The sequence below is a fragment of the Tinamus guttatus genome, unplaced genomic scaffold (assembly GCF_059628265.1).
Source record: "Tinamus guttatus ecotype Peru unplaced genomic scaffold, ASM5962826v1 Tinamus_guttatus_pri_ptg000659l, whole genome shotgun sequence".
NCBI lineage: Eukaryota > Metazoa > Chordata > Aves > Tinamiformes > Tinamidae > Tinamus > Tinamus guttatus.
In genome coordinates, this window is record NW_028289193.1 from 3,527,488 (window position 1) to 3,550,466 (window position 22,979).

Here is a 22,979-nt window from a genome sequence, read left to right on the forward strand (position 1 = left end):
CTCCAGGGAGCTGCTCTGGGGAAGAGGCGGCGGCGTTTAAAGACACAGCACAGTATCACAGTATCACAGTACAGTTTCCAGGGTTTTATACGCAATATTCAAACACATACGGGCAGCCAAAGCACTCGCGACATGAGGCTGCGCTGACCTGGGTTGCACTAGCAAAACTGCCCACGGGCAACAAATTTGCACTCAAATAGCAGTTTCTACACTAGTTCCGCTGATAAGTGTGTATAAATTAAGTCAATTATTTCTTAGAGTCCTGATCTTAATCTTTCTTTAGATTTTAAAATATTCAGGAACTTTTAAGCTTATAGTGTTATTATTTTTGTAAGCTACAGAGTGAATCCTTTTGTCTATATGCTAAGGCTGCTGTATGGTTAAGTGTTATTCCCAGCATCAATAGAACATTGGAATTGTGATTCCAACCTTTCCCCCACCTTAAACAGGGATGCATATTTAAGAAGTGTTCAACATACACAACATCCCTTAGAAAAAGCTCGCCGGCAATGTGGAACCCTCAAAACAGGAGATCATATCTCAAAGCAGTAAGGGAAACACATATTAAAAATCTAGAAGATAACTGGGCGTTTTAGTGGTTAATGCTCCGAGTCCTGGGTAAAAATATTGGATGCACATACCCGAGATCCACGACAAGGGCTTCTGCTAACACTAAAATCAAAGGCACCTGCAAGCAGATTATGAGAAGATTAAATCACTGATCATTCACACTGCTGCACCCTGATGTGAAAACCAGGATTCCTAAGGTCTTGCTTGCATATACATTACCCTGTGCACTGGAGTGCCTCATCTTGCAGTAAGGACTAACTCAATGCATGGTAACAAACTGGTAAAAACATTCTTTTTCAGCAAAGACCCTCAGCAGCTGCTATCTATAAAAAAAAAATAAGAATAATAAGAAAGATTTGTTCCAAGTTGCATGATTGCAAAAAATCCCTAAAAAAGCCAGGAGAGCTTTTAGCAACAGCATAGTGCAACATTGAGTGAGTTGGACACAACTCACTCAAGTAACACATTATGTGTGTGATGCAAAATTCAAACAATAAATGATATAACCAGTTCTGCCCCCAAAATCAGATGTTGAGACTGAGCACGCTAATAATGAGATAAGCAACTGAAACACCAGACAAGCATCATTAAAATTGTTTCAGATGAGACAGTTTTATGAAATCAAAGATTTAACAAATTGCTGTAACTAAATGGAGTAGAGAATACGAAGGAAAACTAGTTCTAACAATCTGCAGAGATGCAACTTTTAAGCCGAAAAGAACTGGTCACAGAGCTAACTCCCCCTCAGCCTATTCTGGCATTCTTTCCAAGAGGAAAAAGGAAAAACAGCGACACTCATTAACACTGCCCAACACGGCTGCTCCAAAACCGGGGGAGGAAGAAAGGAATCTGAATGATCACAGAATTCATTCCAGAACACAGAACACCATTAATTTTTTCATCTCAAACAATTCAAACAACTTCCTTGGATGTTTTGGTCTCTGAAGATGAAAATGGTTCCTGATAGAGTTTTTCAAAAGTTTTCTTTTTTTTCTTCCTCTTTCTTAAACCTTTCCTTGCTACGAGCTGGCAGATAACTTTTCAGATAACTGTAACGTGGGGGTTTAGGGCTAGGAGAGGCTCTAGCAGCCTCCCAAGCAGCCTCCCCTCGCGCGGCTGCCGGGAATATCCCGCCGGGAACAGCGTTCCCACCATCCAGGGGAAAAGAGTGAACACACAACCCCTGAGCCCGGGCACGTCTCGTAAGGACAAATAAACTGTCCTCTTACCCTGTGTGTGTGCGGGTAAGAAAAGAGAACGAACACGTCCAACGACACTGCAGCATTTTGTCACTTCCTGAGCTTAATATTGATTGGAGAGAGACATTTAGGGTTGAATTGCATAGTCCTCCTTTAGGTAATTATTCATGATTTATCTCCCTCCTCTCCCCAATAAACTAATCTGTCCAAAAATATGTATATAAATATATATACACACACACTCACAAGTAGAAGAGAGGAGAGTACTAGTCAACAGATGACACACAGTACAACACATGAATAGCTGATTTCCACTCCAAATCAGTTCCTAGTTTATACCCCTGCCATTCCATATTCCAGGGAAAACAGAACTGGAGCAAAACACTTGCAGTTTGCGTAGCTGCCATTATTCTGTTGCTGTGGCTGGAAAAGGAAGGTTGGGAGGTTGAATTCTCCCACACCCATTAACAGGGGTTGTTTGTTTGTATGTTAGGAAAAGGAGATTATTTCCCCAATCTTTCCTTCTTCAGGAAGGGAAGCTATACAAACACTATCCTATCCAACGAGCAGTGACACTAGCTTCCCTTTCAGCAGCTTCCCTGCTTTGGCTATTTTAAGAGGCGAAATTGCTATCTAACCCCATTAGCAGACATATTTCACATTATAACATGGGCTTCCGATATTAAGGAGAGCCAAAGGGAAAGTGAAACAAGAGATAAAACAGGCAGACGTGCCCCACGCTGCTCCAGGTAGCCCTGCAACTGAAGTTCTGAAATACATTTGTACAGTGAAGTGAGAAGAAAACTACTATATCTAGATTTATAAACGCAGCAGAACACACTTATTATTTCAGCACTATACCTCCTATAAGAATAAAGGTTTTTTTAATTAAATACCCTTGCTTTCTGTGTCTTCACACTCCAGTAAGTTCGAAATTATCTACCTGCCACTTTACATAGCAACACCACCATAAACGAGCCTGCTGTGATAACAGGGCCCATCCTAGGAAAAACAGAATAACTGAAACCCGAGATCGCTGAGCAGCACAACAGAACCACAGCACAGAAAAAGTGCATCTTTTAAACCCAAAAAATCCACAAAAATCTCAAAGAAAAACCAAATAACAATGCATAAGAGGTAGCACTTTTGCTTCTGTAGCTTTTCCTGAAGTTACTCTAAGACCAAGTATGGTACAAAAGTTGCCCTCTGCCTTAATTATTTTTTTTATGTATGCATAAAAGAATAAGAATTTCTGTTTCCTACAGACAACATCAACACCACCTCTCTCTGCAAAATAATCCATTATGCACCCAAAATAATAATAAATTGTTAAATGAAATTGTTAATAAATTTAACGGTTATCCCATAAATAGATTACACAAAACAGCCATGTTACTTGGAAGCTCGAGTTTAAGCCAGGCTTTGGGGCCTCTTGCAGTGTTTGTGCACAGTTTATCTTCACAAATGTTTAGATTCTCTGAGCACAGAGCCCAGCCCTGCAGGGGTGCCTGAGAACACAGCCCAGCTTCTAGATCCTGCTGATCCATTCTTTTATCAGCCCCAGTTACATACTGCTTAATGCTTTCAACGTATGATGCTAAATGGCATCAGAGAAGTGCCAGCACATAATTAAATTAACATATGATGGCATGCATCTTAATGTTACTTCATAACTTCCTGCACATGTGGCTCAATCTTGAGGAAAACTTAATCCAAACAAGTCTGGCCCTGTTTGGACACAAGTGCAGGATGTTTTGGAGCAAGTCTCTGTTTATCGACATATGGGTTCCTAGACCCTAATGTGCAGAAAGCCATTAACAGCAGAATTCATACCCTAATTAAAAAAAAAAAAAAAAAAAAGCTACAAAAATATACCTCTACTCCCCCACGGCTTGGGACAGATAGCAGGAAAAGATCCCTTCCCTGATGAATGTGCACATTTATTTAAACACAGGGCACTGAAATAGAGACTTGAGGAAAGCAAGTGGAGATAAACCCTGAGAGCCTAGTAGCAGGGTTTTAAGCAACATAAACTCTTTTATTCATCTCTAGCAGCTGTGAAAAGTCCTCAGCAGGCTTGATTTTGAAGGAAAAGGTTTTGTTGTTGTTGGGGTGAGGGGACAGATCTCTGCCAACGGGACAGCTGGTATCTGGAGCTGGCAGATACTGAGGAACAACAACATCGAGGAAGACCTCCATACATTTAGTTATTTTAAACAAAGTAACTGACTCTGATACCCTCTATTAGTCACCCCACATAGGTAGGGCTCTGTATTAGAAGCAGGTATGAATATAATACTGATTTACTGAAAACTCTGTAGTAAATAACACGGTGTTTAGACGCAGTGTTGTGGGATCTAAAAGGTAAGGAGAACACGATAACATAACCCTAAGCAAACAGATGCAAAACCGACTGCCCCCAACCACCATACCCAGGTCATCCACTTATGCAGCTCCCTGTTTCTCTAGGTTTTTCAGATTTAGAACACAAATAGAACAACCTTACGAAAAGCAAACTCACCAGCCTTGCCTTTGGGCAATTCAAGAGATTTGTGATGTATTTGTACATCGGGATTTTATTTTCAGTTTCCACCGTGAGTTTTTTAGCACCGCGCTTAGAAGAATGTGGCCTGTTTTTCACCACAATATCCACACAAAAGTTTGAGATACATCCGGAACAACCATCAAGAGTTGACAAAGCAGCAGCTCATTGTATTATAAGACAGGAGCATACCAAAGAGAAGCAATGAAATCCCATGGGAATAACAGGTATGATAAGAACAGTTACAACTCCCTGTATTGAGACTTTCTGGCATGTATTGTAGCTATAGTGGAGCTATGTGTAATGACAGGTAGCAGAATCTGATACGGTTAGAAGATAAGCATTTTTATTTACTTTTATTTACTTTTTTTTTTTTTTTAAAGAGTAGCTTTTCATTGTTTTTTCAGATCTGTGCTAGCATTAAGTTTATGTAAGATAATGAGAAGTCATATTATTCGGCAATTTCAATGCACAGAAGATTACACTAGCTTTTTTCATATAAACATAAAGATGTCATGCAAATAAGTTATCCATCTTGAATCATACCAACTCCTAAATGCAATCCAGAAAACTATTTAATGAAGAGAACCACCTTTGAGAGAGTTTTTACATAACGGATTGCAATTATATATAAGTTGATGTTTTTGAATTCTACAATTCTGTTTTCAGAAGAGATCTAAATAAAGCCTCATTGTAGGAGCCCATTCTACAGTAAAATTAATATGCTGATACCAGCAAGGGGACTGCCTTCAGTACCTTCAGAGATAACTCAAAAAGAGAATTAGCACTTAACCCTCATGAGGTTTTGCACCATGAACCACTTTCTGTGGAAATGGCTCTCTATTTACATTAAAGTTACTGAACAGCCTATTCAAAGATACCCTGTGCCATAACAGAGATCACACACCAGTCTGTCCTGCATTCCAAAAGGCAAAATTTTGAAAGATCAGATACTTATAAAAAGCTTTGAAGGAGAGTTATTACTAAGATATGTGCCTGTTAACCAGGTTGCAACAGGCATGCTGAGAACTGGAATATGAACAGTCGGAGACATAATACGTATGATACTAATTGCAATAACTTAAAGCAAAATTCTAAGCCAAACTACTTAACTTCAGAGCTTGAGTGTTCTGTTATCCACAGCCTAATCTTTTAGCTAAGGGAAAAGTCTGAAGTTGGAATGCTACTGGGATTCTAACATTTCATATCCCTAAAAGTTATTACTCACAGTTAGGCTATTGCGATTTACGATTTTAGACCCTAGATAAAGCAAACGTAAAACTCTGACTTCTACATACTCAAAAAAGACAGGTTTACAGTCAGATTACAGTCGCTCTCCTGAGACTGCAGTTAAACAGTGCTGGTGGACACTTCTACAGCACATGTGACACGAATCAGTTTGGACCAACAAGCTCCAATGCACAGAACCACGAGTGCTTTAATTGGACATACACTAGAAAACCAAACCAGGTAGACGTGTAAAGATGTGTCCATATAAACACAGTGGACACAGACTCACATGGGAGTAACGTGCTTGTTACAAAAAAGAAATTGGAAAAAATTTCAGTGACAGAATATTACTAAAATATAAGCATCGGCATTTTACATATTTAGGTATGAAGTTAATTACCAAATTACTAGAAAATATTCTTATTAATATATTATTCCCTTGTTTGTAGTCTTGTTGTTTTGAGATATATCAACACATATTCAACACTCCATAAGGACACAAAAATGCATAATTTTCAGTCAAGCACTGACAGGTAAATCTGCTTTATCAAAATCACCAGTTCCGCTCTGAGTTTTAAGCTACAAATCCTTTAAGTATGGAGCAAGCTGCAATTGTGAAACGTTGCCTGAACTGATGCTAGAGCAAAGCATTAGAATGGCACAATTAAACAATTATGATTGTGTCCAGTTTTATTTAAATACTCATAAAAACAGTTAAGATGTACCAAGTATTTCCAAGTATATATTGAAAAAAGCCATCACTGACAGCATTCTTCCTTACCTCCCATTCTTTAGCAGCTTCTTCAGGAGTAGATTCTTCACTAGTTTCAGCCTCCTCATTCTTTTTTATCACTATAAATCCAGGTTCCCGAATGGATTCCCCAGTATCCTCTGCATATATCTCAGGACTCCACTGGATAAAGAAGACATACAAGTGGTCTGTCCTAGAGAAGCCAAATAACGATACACACAGGTAAGTTTTCCACTCCTTCAAACCTTGTCTAACAACTGTGAAATTTAAAGTTAAAATAATACTTTAACTAGCTTATTCAGGATATTTGAAAAAACTATAGTCGTCATGCTATTTGTTCATTTTTTGGGTAAGTTTTGCTTTTCCTGCAGTGTCAACTAAGTTGTAATATAAAGCTGACTGGCTGTCTCTTCACGCACTCACATGTTCAACCCTTCCACTGTTACATGTCCTACAGAAAACCTGCTTAGAACCAAAACAACCTCCTCCAAATCAATAGAAAGTGTTCAGTTATTTCATTTTAAAAGATTTCTGTAGAAGATAAACAAAATTGGATTTAAGTGGTTGTATGTCCTTATTTCCTCCACCCTGAAGAAAACCTAAACAATTCGAAGATATGTAAAAAAAAAAAAAAAAAAATGACAGAGCCTAAGGATTATTACAGGAGAAACAACACTGGAAGTGTGCATACACAAACTAATCAAACTATACATTACCCTGATTGTAATACTACAGCACATACTGATGTTCAGTTTACCTCCTTTTAAAGGATGTCCAGAAATGGCAAGGTTCTCCCGTTTGGAAGAACAAAACATCCAATTCCCATAAGGAAGCTGTTTACAACAAGCCTGACAGGCATTTGTACTGGTTAAGCATTCTGTGTACGAGGCAGGCAGCGCTTTTAGAAAAAGGATGCCCAGTAAATCAGCTAGTACCTCTTCATCTAAAGGACACTTCAGAACTACAGGCTAATAAGAACAATATTTGGACTTTCTTCATCCTTTTATTAAACCCCTGGAAAGCTGAACATTGAAAGAATAGTAGCATAGAGCAGCAAAAACTCAAAAATGCAGCTATGATTTGCCTCTGTCTACAAGGATTTACTACACAGGTATGTATCAAATCCTCTGAAGTGGGTCAGTCATTCAAAGTCAGGGCTCTTAAAAACAAAAGTTTCAGCATGATACTCACAAAAGAAAATAGAAAGAAACCAACCATGCATTTTTCTCTAACAGTGAGACGAGGTCTCTCTATATAGGTCGAAATTATATCAGAGTTAAGAGAAAGAAGTGTTACAAGAAGCAAGAGAAGAAAAGGAAATGCCTAGAAGTTTATATATAGTTGTAGCAGTTTAAAACAAGTATATAAAATATGCATGCTGAAGGAACTTCTAAAGCTTTGGAATTAGAACACTGAAAGGCAGTAAAATTGGCAGATATCTACACTTCTCTTCCTTATTACCTAACAAAAACAACACTCTAAGTCAAATGCACTTACAGAGCAAAACTCAGCAAGTTACTGAAGTAAGAAAACAAACAGGAAAAACCTGCCATGGGTGATCTGATCTCTTTGGTTTAAAGAATCAACTGGACCCTGTATTGGGGGGATACAGGCTCAATAACTAATTCCCAAGCAGACAGAGCCACACACTATTCATAGGTGAGAGATCAGATACAGGCTGCTAAGCCAGGAATCCTTCCTTTTAAACTAGGTGACACCACAACTTCTGCTTTATGGTGAGGATAACACTTGTGCTGCTAGAGCACTTAAGCCAAAGAGACGTTAAGCCCTTGAATCAAGTGATCCAGATGGTTTTGCTACAGCGGAAACTTTTGGTTGTCTTTAAATACAAACGAACAAGATAAATTGAGTGGAACAGAACAACAAAAAAATCACCTAGCCCAGACAGGATAATCTTTACCAAAACCACTCTGATGGGAATTTGCATCAAGACACTGAGATCTTCACCACTTAGAGGGTTTTATATATATATATATATATATATATATATATATATATATATATATATTTCTTTTTTTAAGCTCTTCTGAAAAGGACATAAGACCTAATGCCTAGAAATCCCCATTCAACTTGAAAGTTTTTGTTGCCCCTTCCCCTCCCAAACTAGGAAATGGTGACTTATGAACTTCAACATCTTTCCACAAGGTAAAGGAAAACCCTGCAGTATTCCACTTATTAGGCTCTATGAAAATTAGATTTTTTCCAGTAAAAATATATTTAATTCCCTTCCTGGCAGAGTTACATGTTCCATTTATAAGGATGTAAAGACTAGGCAACCCTATCTACCTCTCCTGAACTCTGACTCTGGAAGCTACAATACAATTCTCCTGCTTCCAAATCTGCAAAGAGTCAGGAAAACTTTGCTATGGTAAGAGGGCATTCAGCTGTTAAATACATCAACATCTTTGGTTAGTGACCCTTACCTAACAAGCTAGGATCAAAAGGAGGTTCCTTATGAACTTCTCCCCTGACGTGCATATATGCACACACACACACATATATATACACACACACATACACACACACACACGTACATACTCTCATTCTGTCCTGCAGGCACAGAATTCACCATACACATACCCCATGGCAGAAAATAATTTTCTAAATCCACAATCTTCTAGATCCACAATCTTCTAAAACCACTAATTAAAATGAGGTTTGCCCCTCATGTTTTATACATGGTCACTGAAAATTAACTTAGAGCAGTGAAGAAAAAAGCATCTGATAAAGACACCTTGAAAAAATGTTGATTTTTACAGTCCATCTCGTTACCTTTCTTGCGGAACAGCAAACCAGTACTCGTGCTTTTTATCCCTCTGTGCATACTGCTGCATTGATGCACTCGCTTGGGAAACAAATGTTTTTCTCATCGGTTTTCCAACCTTGAGACGCAGGAACTTGTGTGATCGATGTCTTCGTTTTTCTTTCATTATACCAGAACCTATTGGCAAAGAAAAAACAAATTATCTGCTGTGTGCAACAGAGCTAAACAAAACTACTGGTCGATTTTGCACTGGGGGATGTACATATGTAGATTATATACATGTAGTATACGTTGCACTAGCTTCATAACAAGTGGAAAAGTGCTTGAAAATTATACCAACAATGTATTATACCTCCACTGTATCAGTCTTTCATCCATACTTTGAAGTATTTCAGAAGGTATCCTCAGTATAACCCTGAGCATAACTGAACATTCCTCCCACTCTTAAAAAACCAGCACCAACAAACAAATACCACCCACACTGCTGGAGAATTAAGAGCAAGTTTAATTTGTTAGCTATTTCCAACATTTCAAAGGTATAAATGCATCGTGGTGAAGCAAGCACAGTGGATAGCGCTGTATGGGATTCTCCCCAACGGTATATTTAATGGAACTAATAGAATATTCCAATCACAGTCAACGTCTGGATTGCCAGCATTGCTTGAAGTAGTCTTTCCAACCCTACTGCCTTGCCAAACAGACTGTCAAAATGCCAGAGCCCTGAACTCCACAAAAAAAGCCACAAGAGGTTTTTTAAGGGATAGAGGGGAAAAAGTCTCAAGACCATAAAGGATTTAACCTGTCTCTGAAGTCCCATAGTCTTTCAGCTTTCCAGGATTCCCAAGAGTTTTCACAGCTTAAATTTGCTTTCAGTCACCATGTAGAGTACTGATATTAGCCCATCACTCTCATCACCACACATATATACACATGTATATACACACATCTCTACTGTATGCTTTTTCCAACAGGTTTTCCATTCCAGGTTTAGACGAGCACTGCTCTACATAAAAATTTTTCCACTAAACATTTAAATGAGCACACATGCTTCCTAATTATCTATTGCATTAGTCTGGAATTGTACCTTAAATATTTAAGATGACAGGGCAGCAGCAGCATTTATAATTTTAAAGTGCTTTACCTAAGCGCATAGATTCAAAGATAATCGCCAGGTTTAAAAAACAATGCAAGTCTTGCATAAACTCTGTGCAGTGGTTAAAAAAGAAAAGGAATCAAGACAAAACAGGATTTTGGCTCATCAGATGAGAGGGTTTAGAAAGTTCTCCAAGTTAAGAGCTCCGAGAAGTTGGATTTGTACTGAGAGGGAATCAAAGATACAGATTCACCTAGAAGACAGAATCAGAGTTTAACAGGCAACTTATGGCCTCAGGTGGAGTACTTAAGTTCCTCAATATTTTGTGTCTACTGGTTTTGTATATTTGATATAGAATTCTACAGGAAAAGAAACTTGGTGGTTATTGTTTCTCCGATACATTTTTCTGTTAATTTGCACTAATATCCAGCCAGCTGAGTAGCAAAGCAGTCTCATGTTATTCTTATATGTAAAATACATAAAAGACGAAATCGCACTTAAATACAGCACACACATATATAGCAGCACACCACCACAATCCTTCACAAGTTCCAACTACATCTAGCTTTGGCTTCAATGTTTTTGGTTAACCTAAGATTACGTAAAAGCTGAAAAGAATCAGAGGGCCCAGGGGGTGCTGGAGTGACAGCAGGAGACAAGAATTGAAGGCGGCCTCCTCAGCCATTCTGGACTACCTCAACTACTACTATTGAGGTTGCTTCACATCACCCAACCTGCTTTTTGGAGAAAAAGTAACAGTCCTTCCCACCCCAAAGGCGTTTGACCTCAGTATTGGTTAGCAAACACAGCAGCAGTGCTGGTACTGGTAGAGGTCCCAGCCTCAGCAACTACTGAGGGCTGCTGTTTTTAGCAGAGGATTTCCTCTGGTGGTTTATGGTGCAAAAGCCAAATCATCACAGAATGATGCAAGGATGAGTGACTTGAAATTTCAAAATTCAGTTTCTTCAACTGCAAAGGAAGAAACTGGAAGATTATTCTGCCAATCGAAAATATACACTTTCATGCAATAGCACCTCAGCTTTTAGTTATGAACAGAAGTTGACTTGATCTTGCAGATACACTTCAAATATATCCATTGCAAATGGAGTTTGTTATGACATCTTTACAGTCCACAAACACTGTACAACTAAAATGATTAGTTCACCTCCAATAATGAGATTAAAAGACATCTGAAAGCGGCCTAGGGATTTTTTTTAAAAGGCAAAATAAAATACACTCAGGAGCATCATCTTAGCTTGCTTAAGAGAGAAGACTTTTAGATGTATTTAGTAACTTCAATAGATTTCTCAAGACATTCACCAGATAATACTACTTGGGCCTGACTCTTACAGAGCAATAACAGTACTCAAGGAAATAAAAGTCTACATGTTTCCCACATTCATTGCTTATTATTAACATCTTTTTATCTGGCTCTTATTTATACTTAGAAATGCTTTACATACATTTCACCTTGTTCTAGTCAGCAAGAATGTCAAGATGGAAGTAAAACAAATTCCAAAAAAACTATTTAAGTCTCAAACAGTTTCATGTTAAGCCTTGAGTAAGTGTCAAAGTGCTCATATTCCAAGATGCTAACTCATTCAGTGATATACATTCATGTACACATACTTTGGGATCAAGATTTACACCAGTTAGCTGACTGCCAAGGAGTATTTTTAATAGAGCTCATGACCAGTGCCTCATGAGTCTGGTTTATTTAAAACTTCATTAAAAACGATATTGAATTAAAATGACAAATGCCATTTCAATAAGGAAAAAAAGTCAGAAATAGAAGTATCTATGTTTTCAATTTCTTAACAATTTTCAAAATTATTAAAAAGCATAGCTTATTATCGCTGAAGCCAAGGACAAATACAAGCAAATATGTAATCTACAGAATGATATACATAGTGAGTAAAAGCTAAGGAAGGGAAAATTATGAGGAACCGGATGCAAATATTACAAATTTGTGCCTATAAACACCGAATCCCTTACCTTCTACCTGCCCGTCTCCCACGGCCATGCTCTTCTGACTTGCCTCCTTCCGTGAATCGTGCTGCAAATGCTCCCTCTGTTGCCTGGCTTGTTGCATAGTGTGGGTCTTCCAGAGTTTCCGAAGTTCTTCGACTTCTATTTCCGAGTCTTGAGTTGGCTCTTGCATCGTTTTTCCTCTGCCAGTTGTCTCCTTTTCAGAGTCTGTGGTACCTTTGCAAGGGGAACATTCCTCTCCTGCCTTCCTCTCCCCCTTTGGGTCATTGCCTAGTGTGGAATCTTGGTCTTCTGCCCGAGCACCCTGCTCTTCACCATGATGGGATTCTTGCAAAGACTGTTGAACTGCAACAGTTTCACCAGATTCTTGTTCTTCTCTTAGAGACATTTTAGCAGTTTCTGAACAGAGACTGGGAGTACTAAACTGTTTAACATTTACAGTCAGTTCAGCGCTGGATTTTACATCACTAGGAGCTTCACTTGAGTCTGAAACAACGGTTAAACATTCTGCACTAGTCTGGTTTATTGTTTGGACAGATTCTGATGATGCCCCAGAAGATTTATCTTGCCGAAGCTCATCCGAGGAGACCAGTTCCTCCCGTATTGGAGAGAGCTCCGACTCCGTGAACACGTCTTCCGAGAGGGACTCCTCCGTGCTCCTGGGGGCAGTGCTAGCACTGTCATTGCCTGTGTCCCGAACCCTGGACTCCATTTCATCTGTATTGCTCCTTGCAGCTTTCTTGGCATGGCCAAGTTCCCTTCCAGACTGATGTTCTACATCCCTGTTAAGCAAATAAGAATGTTAAATAAAAAGGCATTTTGTATTGTAACTTTTTACTAAGTACCATTTAATGCTGAAAACAGTTTAAAAATGCCCTCCTTTCTCAAATAGCTTAATCCAGAATAAGAAACAAGCATAAATTACATTCTTACAAAGACAAGTCTCTGGCAGACCTTTTGCCCAGGTGATCCAGGTGACTTCCCAACACCAGGTGTTCTCCAACAAAACCCACCAACCTGTTTGAGAGGCTTGAAGTGTAAAAATATAACAAACAAAATAAATCCTAGAGAACTCTCATCTCAAAGAGGAGAGTCTCTTAGACTCTCCACAGTCTAAGTCACATCTACCAAAGAGCCCACTATAGCAGCAGATAGACGTCCCATTCTGCTACGAAGTCAACACTTGGCTCCTTGGTAAGAGGTGAACAGTGGAAGTCTTGTCTAACCTTAACCACCTAAAATATTTGTTGCAGATCTGCAGGAACCAGAGTAGATCTCACCACGCATTACAAAAAGCTGTTTCTGCATCATTTAGTAACTACAACAAAAACTGGTGCTTCTGGACAAGCACAATCTAAGGTTCACAAAGTTCGTAAAATTCTGTATTTTCAAGTATATTTTTGTAAGTAAAGAGGAAATTTTAATTCTAAAATTGTTCAAGTTTCCATTCTGTAAATCACTTTTTAAATTGACATAAAGACAAAAATGGACCCATTAGCAATTTCATAGTGGTCAAAGGAGATGGAAGAGGTCCTAGAGCACTTTCTAACAAACAATGTATACAGATTTTTATAGAGACATGATTGGAGGATACTGGAAATCTATACATGGAAGATATTCTGTACACTATATAGAACGTAAGATAATGCAAATTCTTGAGGGCCTCTCCAGGCCAATCTTGGATGTTCTTCTTTAAAAAGGAGGAAAAAAGTGTTTGTTCTAGTTTCATGTTATTACCAACAGGGCTACAGTTCATATTTGTTCAAAGCTTCATAAACACTCTTCTGTCTTACATGGTTAATGAATCCTTAATTTTGCTGTCCACAATTTCCTTATACAGAGCAGCTGACATCACTTCTTCCATTGGACACATGATGCCATACTCTTCACAGCCGTTCTCTTGGACCAGAGGATCCATTTTATGAGGATCAAACATTATATTATTTGGCGTCACTAGCAGCACACCATTGACTGTTCCCTAAAATGAGAGGGAGAACAATTGGTAAGTTCTCTCTGTAGTGTTCCAGGTTTCTTTTTCTTGAAGTATTTTTAATTAAATAATCTTCACATTTCAATATTTGAGCAGCTTTTACTAGTCATCAACCACAATTACTCATGCTTTGTCACATCTAAAACACGTATTTTTTCTATAGAAGCTGATCAATACTGCCTGCTTCTCCCAAGACGAAGCAGCTCTGTTCTGCACAGCTGCTTAGTAATTGTGCTGAGTAAAATAAAGTTACTTGAACACTTAAAGGATATGCTAAGCAGCTGCCCAAAATTATCTTCTTCCCAGATAAATTTTATTAGAGCCTTCCTCTAGCTCTTTAATTCCAAAAACTGAAAGATCACAGTCATTTGCCTCCATTTTCTTTACACAACAGTAAGAGGAGTAACTGATTCAGATCATTCTGACTTAATAGACCTATTGCTCACTTAGACAAGTTTATAGAAGAAAATTAGTTTAAAAATATTAAAGATTTTTCATGACAAACAGCATCAAGATGCAGTTTTGGATGAATTTAATCATAACGATATTGCTGTAGCATACACATAAGCGTATACTTTAAACTTTTTAAGTTTAAAAAGTGTAAAGGAATGTGATATTCATAATATAAGAAGTTCTTATAGGTCTTAAGGGGTTCTTAAGCAGCAGATGTCAAGATAATTCATTACACATTGAACTCTTGAGCAGTTGGAAAAGCACAGTATTAGTCAGTTGCCCATGAAAATAAGTTTGCAGTTCTGCCCATTAAAAGAAGTGACCTTTTCGCAAGCTTAAAATTAACCACAGGAAAATCAACTTTTAGTAGGATGTTAGTGACCCTTCAGTTCTTTAAGTTAAGCTACATATTTCTGAGATGTGCTAATAAGGACCTCCTTAGTATTACAAAAAGCAAAAGCTTATTCATGCAATCTCCTTTATTGTTCGAAGACGAGCTGCAGTTTGAACAGCAGCAAACAAGTATTTCTTTATAGCCATTCGGGCCAAAAGGATGAAAGCACCCAAAAACCTATGCAAATAACACCACGGTGAAAATTCAGGACCAAAACTATCCACCTTCCACTGCCCACGTGTCACACTATCCCCTTCAAAACGGGCAGGCTGGAGAGCTGGAAAAAGATGGGAGCAGAGCAGAAGAGGTGCATGGCCGCTTTAACGTAAAGATTTTGAGGAACACCACCAGCATCTAAAATTATGTATTCCTCAGTATCAGCAATCACTGATCAGGTGCTGTAGAGAAGTCTTCTTTTCCAGGCTAAGATTTTTGTCTTCATTTGTTCACTTTATTTTATGACAAAGTTTTTTAGTCCCAAATTTTAACTACCCCTTTCTCAGACATGCCACGTCACCAAGGTTTCTCTAACAGCTTCTGCTGCTCCTCCGTAAGACAGAGGGCTTCCGTCTTTATTGCCAATTTTTTTTGCAGGACAAAAGCTTCTTTACAACCTGTGAGATCTGTATTACTCAGACTGAGTTGCCAGCATGGACAGCAAGCCAAGTGCTATTGATCCAATGAGAAAAAATGGGTAACATCTGAACAACGCATGGTCAGGGGGAACATACATATACGTAGCAAACTGCCAGTCAACAACTGCTCATCAGCCTTTCCTGGATGATAAAGCTGAAAGAGCTCCCCTCTTTGGCAGTGTGTACCACAGCTTTGCATTAATGAAGCTAAAACTAAAACAGTCATGGAAGAATTACTAAAGCTTGATTTCTTTGTCAGTTTGCCATTACAGACCAGACAAACTTCCCTGTCAGCATTTCGACACGTAATTCACAACTATTGTCTCAGTGAAGCTGTGATGAACTCTTGGCACTCCAGCACCACAAATTCATGTTAGGTTCTGAATAGGTTTACGTGGTTACTCGTGCACAGCAGTGCACTGTGACAGAAGATGGCTCAGCTGTTCCACAAGTGCCCAGAAGTGTGACAGCACTGAGGCCCAGCATAAAACTGGCAGCATAGTGCCCTTTACCTTCCTTTCTTTACTTCCTCTTACCTTTGAGGCACTAAGGACAACAGCCTAAATTCTATTCCAAATAAAATTCTGGAAAGGGACCACCTTCAGGACATTCTTTGGCTTCCCAGTGAACAGTGCAGAGAACTGGGAACTGGTGGAGGAAGCTTTTTTCCCCCCTGCAGAAGAATACTGAAAATACTGATGGATAATGAAAAGATTCAAAATCCCAAGAGGCTCATGCTTGGATGAAGCAAGAACCAGGACTGCTGGGAAGGGCCTGCTATGTACGTGATAAACAGCAGGTCACTGTGCTGTAGGACCTAACATGGCACCTTCACACTAGCCCATGTCTAACTGGGCACAACAAGTCTCCAACAGTGGCCACAACCAGAGCCAGAGCTCCCACGCTCCAACCAGCATATGGGAATTCCCCAAGATAAGATTACACAGGAAACAAGTGTGACTAAGAACAACTTTAAGTGTATATAGAAAAATCAGTCTTTAAAAGCATGCAAATGCAAAGTTTTATCTTAACCAGAGCCTTTTCTTATATTGCACTTTAACACATTGAGAGGAGTTTTTCGGTAGATTTTGATTTAGGAAATCTCTGACTGGGACTTCAAATATGTGCTCTAAATCCATAAAACATTGTTTTATAGTACCTATAAAATTTTAAGTTTTCCTCCCCTTTCTGAGGAGCATAATCAGCAGCATTTATACATGTAGACTCAAATTTCATGTGAAGACTAAATTAAGTAAATGAGTTTGTGTGCATTCACTTAGCTTGAGTGAAGGTATGATTTTTCAGGATTGAAGTGTCTAGTAAAGAGGCAGGTTTTGGCAGGGTGAGAGAGCATGATACCCAATTTTCCTGTGAATTTTGAATCTCTAAAATCCACATGACTTGTGCAGTTATGAGCTGAAATCAAATTAATCAAATACCATTTGGCCAAATCCCCTAGGCATTTGTGTAAAGACACCACCAAGAGAACTGCCATTAGAACTGCAAAGCCAAGGTTTCTGCCACGCTACACGTCCTAGGGAAGTTTGGAGGTTAATTCTATTCTATGCTCTGCTTTAGAAAAACAGAAGTGAAACTACCCACCTAATTATTTTCTTAGTGTTTCAGCCATGTGCTTATCCACTCTTAGCAAAAGGAATTACTGATAAGAAATACTAACATATGGCACCAAGGAGACTTCCTGACCTCAACACCTAAGATTTGCCTTTGCTTCAGGGATATCCATTTCTAATGAATTGCACATTTATTATAACTAACAGACAAGTTCCCTGGGAACCCAAAGAAAACAGAGGGGTGAGAAATGTATATAGCCTGTTCCAATTTGGTCTACCTACCTATCTGTCACTAGGTCTTGTTCTATGTTTTTATTTTAAGGGTGCTGTATTTTTCCATTTAATACAGTAAGAGAGTTCAAAGTGCTGAAACATGAGTGCTGAAGTACCTTGCCATTAGTGATGTACTTGCAATTAATTTTGAGGAACTTTTCTGTAAAAGCTTCCTCCTCTTCAGAGGTGGAGGATACCACCCTTGTAGGACGAACACATGAAAGTGCTGGTGAAGCAGCCGGCTCTTTTTGTTGGACTCCATCTGGATCCTAGAAGAGAACATAAAGAACTTATCAGCCTGCCCTTGTCAATATGAACTTTAAGAGATCGTCAGGCACTTTTTGTTCTTACTTCGACATGAAAGCAATTGCAAAACAGATTTCCAAATTCACTGCTCTTTAAAGGACTGCTTTCACCTGACAGTTAACGTAACCGATGAAACGCAGCTTCACAAGTCCAGAATAACAAATGCAAGTGGGCAGGGATATTCAGAATTTACCTTGGAACAAACAACAAAACAATAATGATTCACACAAGCTATCTGAAATATTCTGACAGGAAAAATTTGAGTGACAGGTATTCAGCAGAAAAGATGATTTCTCAGCTTTAATAAACAAAACCCTTCAGTGCTGTTACTCTTTTATAATACCTGCTACTACTTCAGGTTAGAAGAGTCTTCTGAAGGGCTTCCAGTCCAACCTCTTGTTCAAAGCAGGCCAAGGTCTGGCATAGATCAGGTTGCACATGGCCTTCCCAGTTGAGTTGAAGTCCTCAAGGCTGGAGAGATGCCACACTCCAAGAAACCTGTCCCAGCACCTAATATCCTCATTATGAAAAAGCACTTCCCAATATCCTAACCAGGACTGCTTGCAAGACAACTAGTGACTGTCACCATCCACGTGCTTCTGCTGAGCACCTCTAAGAAGGTCTTGACTCTTGTCTCTCTAACCTGATGGCCAGCTCACTCCCACTGCCTGGGTCACTGATTAATAAATAAAAAAAATGGCCCAAGTAACAGCCAAAGGATTTTAACTGTTTACCCTGCACCCCATAAAAAGCCAAACAAATCCCCACCAAAAAACATCTGGAATCACAGAGTCAAGATGCTGTCAGTTCTCCACCTGCTTTCCTAGTCTGCACTACCCATGTATTTACAGCAGCAATAGGATAATGCCAAAGCCCTGCTCTCCTCAAGGCAAATATCCACTGCTCTCCCCTCAGCTACTGAGCCAGCCTCCCCATCCTGGTAGGTGATCTGGTGCGATTTACCCTTGGCAAATCCATGCTTGCTGCTCCCAGGCACCTCTGTGTTTTTCATAGGCTCTGACCTAAGTTCCAAGAGAATCTGTTTCATGACCTCCTCAGGCAAATGGTGGGGGAATGTCATTTATTCTGCTATCTGCACATCAAAAGTGATCAACATATGAACATAGAAGCCTGTGAACAAGACTTTTTTTTTTTTAAATGAAAACAAGAAAGTCCAAACCCCAACAATGAAAAATTGTCTTTAAATAAAAACTACATATACAGAAGAGAGACTTCGCCAAAGACCATTTCCCAGGTCAACAGCACTGCTTGGAGTTTATCAGCATTTACAGACTTCTGTTCCATATGGAGCTGTTACTTGTGGTTATTAATAAGATCACACTATCTGCAAAGAAAATAGTTATTTCTATGTCCCCTTTGTTTTTATGCTTTTCTATGCAGGTCACTAGTGTAGATTATCCCAACTGTTTTTGGCCCCATCAGGAGATGCACATGCTATAGTTTCCTGTATAACATCTCTCTGGCACTATTTTAGCCTTTGCTCTGCTCGCTTCTTTCCATCCTAGGGAGGGGAAAAATAAAGGCAAACAAACAAACATACCCACATCCAAATCTTACAGCAGAAAACTGTATTTTTTATAAAAAATGAAATAAAAGTTAATGGTGATACAGTTAAAAAGCAGCCTTCCTGGGTATGAGTTTTATTTCCACATAAGCCCTTCGTTCAAAAACTATAAGCTGTCACCTTCGCAACAGCTTATAACTCTAAGAGCAGATCCAAAAGTTCCCAGATGATATCCAGACACCCTGGAAATATACTGGCTATTTCTTGTTCATATTCCTATGCCACACAAGTTGGGGCAATATTGGTGGCAGATTCCTCAGATTTAAATGACAACATTCTTGTCACTACATGCTATTTTGAACTGGATTTTGAGTTTTGTAGGTACTGAAGACTTTGGGAGCTTAAATTCATGCATCAGATGAGGACACCCTTCACATAACCAAGAGCATAGGAAAGCTCTATATTTAAGCTAATTGCTTACAAGTAGACTGACAAAAAAATAAAAAATAATAAGAAAAAACAAGCTTATTTCAATAAGACATTGGTATCTTAGCTATGCAAAGTAGTACAGGACAAGCACCACACAGGGCTTTCACTGACCAGGCATTGATGTATTTTTTGTCAGATGACTCTGCTGCTCTTTTGTCAGATGACTCTAATGCTTGATAAAATGGAAATGAAGGAGTAAAACACAACAGCTCAACTTCTGAGCCTCTGCTGAGGCAAAAGAGCCTTTTCAGACTGATGTTCCCTGCTCATCTCATGCAGTTTCTAGGGAGGAAGTGACCTATTTCAACCAGGATGCCAAAAGACAGAAGATAGAGCCTCTTCAAAGAGTAACATATTGTCTTTGATTTGTCACATGGAGCTAAACCACAAACCTGGAGTCAAAATTAGAGGGGAGCTAGAGAATGTAGACATTTAAATACAAAAAAAATAGAGAACATATGCTAATATTGCTCTCTTTTATAAGGTTAATCAGTAAAGAGGAGAAAGCGATATAGAAAAACAGGAACTATAAAGAGTAGTAAATAAGCCTCCAACTTTAACTTCTCAAAGCGTATGTACGTTGCCAAAGACTGGTAAAAAAAAAAAAAAAAAAAAAAAAAAAAGGGCACAACTGATTTTTTTTATTATTTTTTTTTTTTGGAAGAACTATACCTAGGAACACCTTTTCCTTGCCCAAATAGAGTTAAAAAGCCTTGGAAATAGAAGCTTCAACACCATTATTTATTTTGTCAAGTTGTTCATTCACTTGATAACTCCTGAAGCACTGAAAGAACAGCCTGTAGTGATTCACAGCATGTAGTAAGAAGTACCAGATACTTTTCCTCACCTGTAGTTTCAACTCTTCATACAAGAGATGTGAATTTAATCAGTGAAACCAAGTCTCCTCCCACTGCCAAAGAAGAAAAGCTAATGTTGCCCCATTCAGCCTCTGTTATCTAGTATATGCAAGCAAGTATACACATACAAAGTAACCCACAAGAACCAGCAGATGAAGATGATAACCTCACATGACACATCCAGCTCATTATAGCAAGAGGGTTGTTTTTTCTAGTGCTTTATTTTCCTCCTGAGCAACTTTTCACTTGCACTACATGGTTAGTCCTATGCTAGCACGTAGAATCACTTCGAGACAGACTTCAACATATTCTTGCTCACTAATCTAATCGATTTACTCTGCTACAAAACCTTTTTTGTTATACAATATAGAAAAAATTGTTTGCTACAACTGAAAACAAAAATATCTTATAAAAATAGCCACACTATGTCAAATCAAATGTACAGAACAGCAAAAGTATATGGTAACTTTTAGAAGAATCAACACTGCTCCCCCTCACACGCGTAACTACCACGTCACACTATCAAATCTCCTTTAAAATCTTTTAAAGCCCATGCTGGATTTTAGCACAGAATGCTGGAAGAGATGCCCAACAGCTTATTCAGATACTGTATTAAGTATTGGCAAGGGCTGTTACCTGGGGAAAAGGATCTTAGCCAGAAAAATAATAGGACTGGCATATAGGAGCAACTGAATGAGGCCAGAATTGCAGAAGCTGAAGTTCCACAGACTGCATCTTTCTGGCTTGAGTTTGTCTCATGAAATTCTGATAATAGCAAAATAGTAACAGTAAGCCTGGAAAAAGCATGCTTTTGTAAATCTAGCGCCCAGCTGACATCCTCATTCAACCGAATTACAGGACAGCCTCAATGGCTCCGTAATTTTAGCATCTAAAAGGTGGAAGACCCACTGAATAAAGACGGGCTAACATCACCTTTATAATCAGCCCTTGACTGAAGCAGTTCCATCAAGCAAAATGGAGACAACCTCCCCTCCTCTATGGAGGGCAGAAACCTTGAAGTTTAGCTGCTTGAGTAGCCTCATCAACATATCACTGTTAGTAAAATATCAGAAGGATTGGAGAAAAAGTGTGTAACTATTTGAGAGGTGAGATCAAAAGCAAATGCAACCAGAAAAAGTATTCAGGGTATCATGTGGAAAGATAGTACTCTGCTACAAATTATTTTACCCATCAGTTTTCATATAGAAAACTTCCCTTAAAAGAAGGCACCATTTTAGTTTTCAACTCCAACATTCTCCCCAGAATGAGAAAACGTTCTTAGAAGAAAGCATTATATTCACATTGGTTATCTCAAAAGGGAAAATTCATTTTAATCACAACAGGTATACATACATTGACTGTAGCCTTGTCAAACTCTGCTTCTGAAGATGTAGGTGATAAGGGACTTATAGGACTTAGAGAAGGGGAGCTGTCCACACTAGAAATGTAGTCTGGGTCAGGAACATACAAAATCTATAAAGAGATATAACGTCGTTAGAAGTTATGCTTTCAGTTTAACTTTCCCACTAGCTCACGTATATTTGCTATGCTTTCTCAAAACAAGCTAAAACAAAATTAGTTCTGTCCTAGTTTATTTATATATGTGCCTAGATGTACTTTTATATGCATACAGAGATATATAATTACAGGAGAGAGTCATTTGTGAACTCTACCACAATCACCCCTTCAAAAAGAGCAATTTTAATCCTTTAACTTTCTCATAAAGGAAATTTTACACAATAGCACAGCACCAAAACAAAATGCTTAAAGCTTCAAAGGTTATAAATGCCATCTTAAGATAAGATTAGTCTTTAGTCAAAGTAACTGAGGGAAGGAAGGAAAATAAATAAATAAATAAAGCTCAAAGAAAGCATTAAAAGTATACAACATGTCAGAGCCACCCAATCCAGTGTGGAAAGCAGATTACTGACTGATTACTTCTCGTGTTGTTATTTTACTATTTAAATAGCCAAGAAGCAGCCTGGAAAACAAGTTTACAGATGTGGCTCTTAGCACTGAATTTGAAAAGCTAAAGTTAATTCAGTTTATTCACACCTTAAATACATTAATCTTTGATGTGGTAGGCTATCAAGCTATGTAGACAAAGTTCTTCAGCAATTAGAAATAAATACACATTATGTTTTTTTTTTTTTTTTTTAAAAAAGGGCTTATTATCAAATAGCTTCATCTAATATGGTAGCTGCTGACTTGTTTCCAGGCTTGGCTTTTGAAGAGAAGTAAAAAGTTGAAGGTGAAGGGAGAACGGGGGAGAGGGAGAAGTAAGCAACGGTGAGTCATAAGAAGAAAAAGTGGTAATTCTTATGCTC

General features: G+C 38.6%; 1 protein-coding gene across 7 annotated transcripts in view; it reads right to left on the reverse strand.

Annotated features, from left to right (window-relative positions):
* Positions 1–22,979, reverse strand: part of OXR1 (oxidation resistance 1) — a 187,731-nt gene that overhangs the window by 19,034 nt on the left and 145,718 nt on the right. For all 7 annotated transcript variants that reach the window (XM_088536329.1, XM_088536327.1, XM_088536326.1 and 4 more), the window contains 6 exons: positions 22,006–22,125; positions 17,592–17,744; positions 13,953–14,137; positions 12,166–12,941; positions 9,086–9,254; positions 6,323–6,485 (listed from right to left, as the gene is read on the reverse strand). In XM_088536329.1, coding sequence (XP_088392455.1) covers positions 6,323–6,485; positions 9,086–9,254; positions 12,166–12,941; positions 13,953–14,137; positions 17,592–17,744; positions 22,006–22,125 — 1,566 coding nt within the window. The remainder of the gene's footprint in view (positions 1–6,322; positions 6,486–9,085; positions 9,255–12,165; positions 12,942–13,952; positions 14,138–17,591; positions 17,745–22,005; positions 22,126–22,979) is intronic.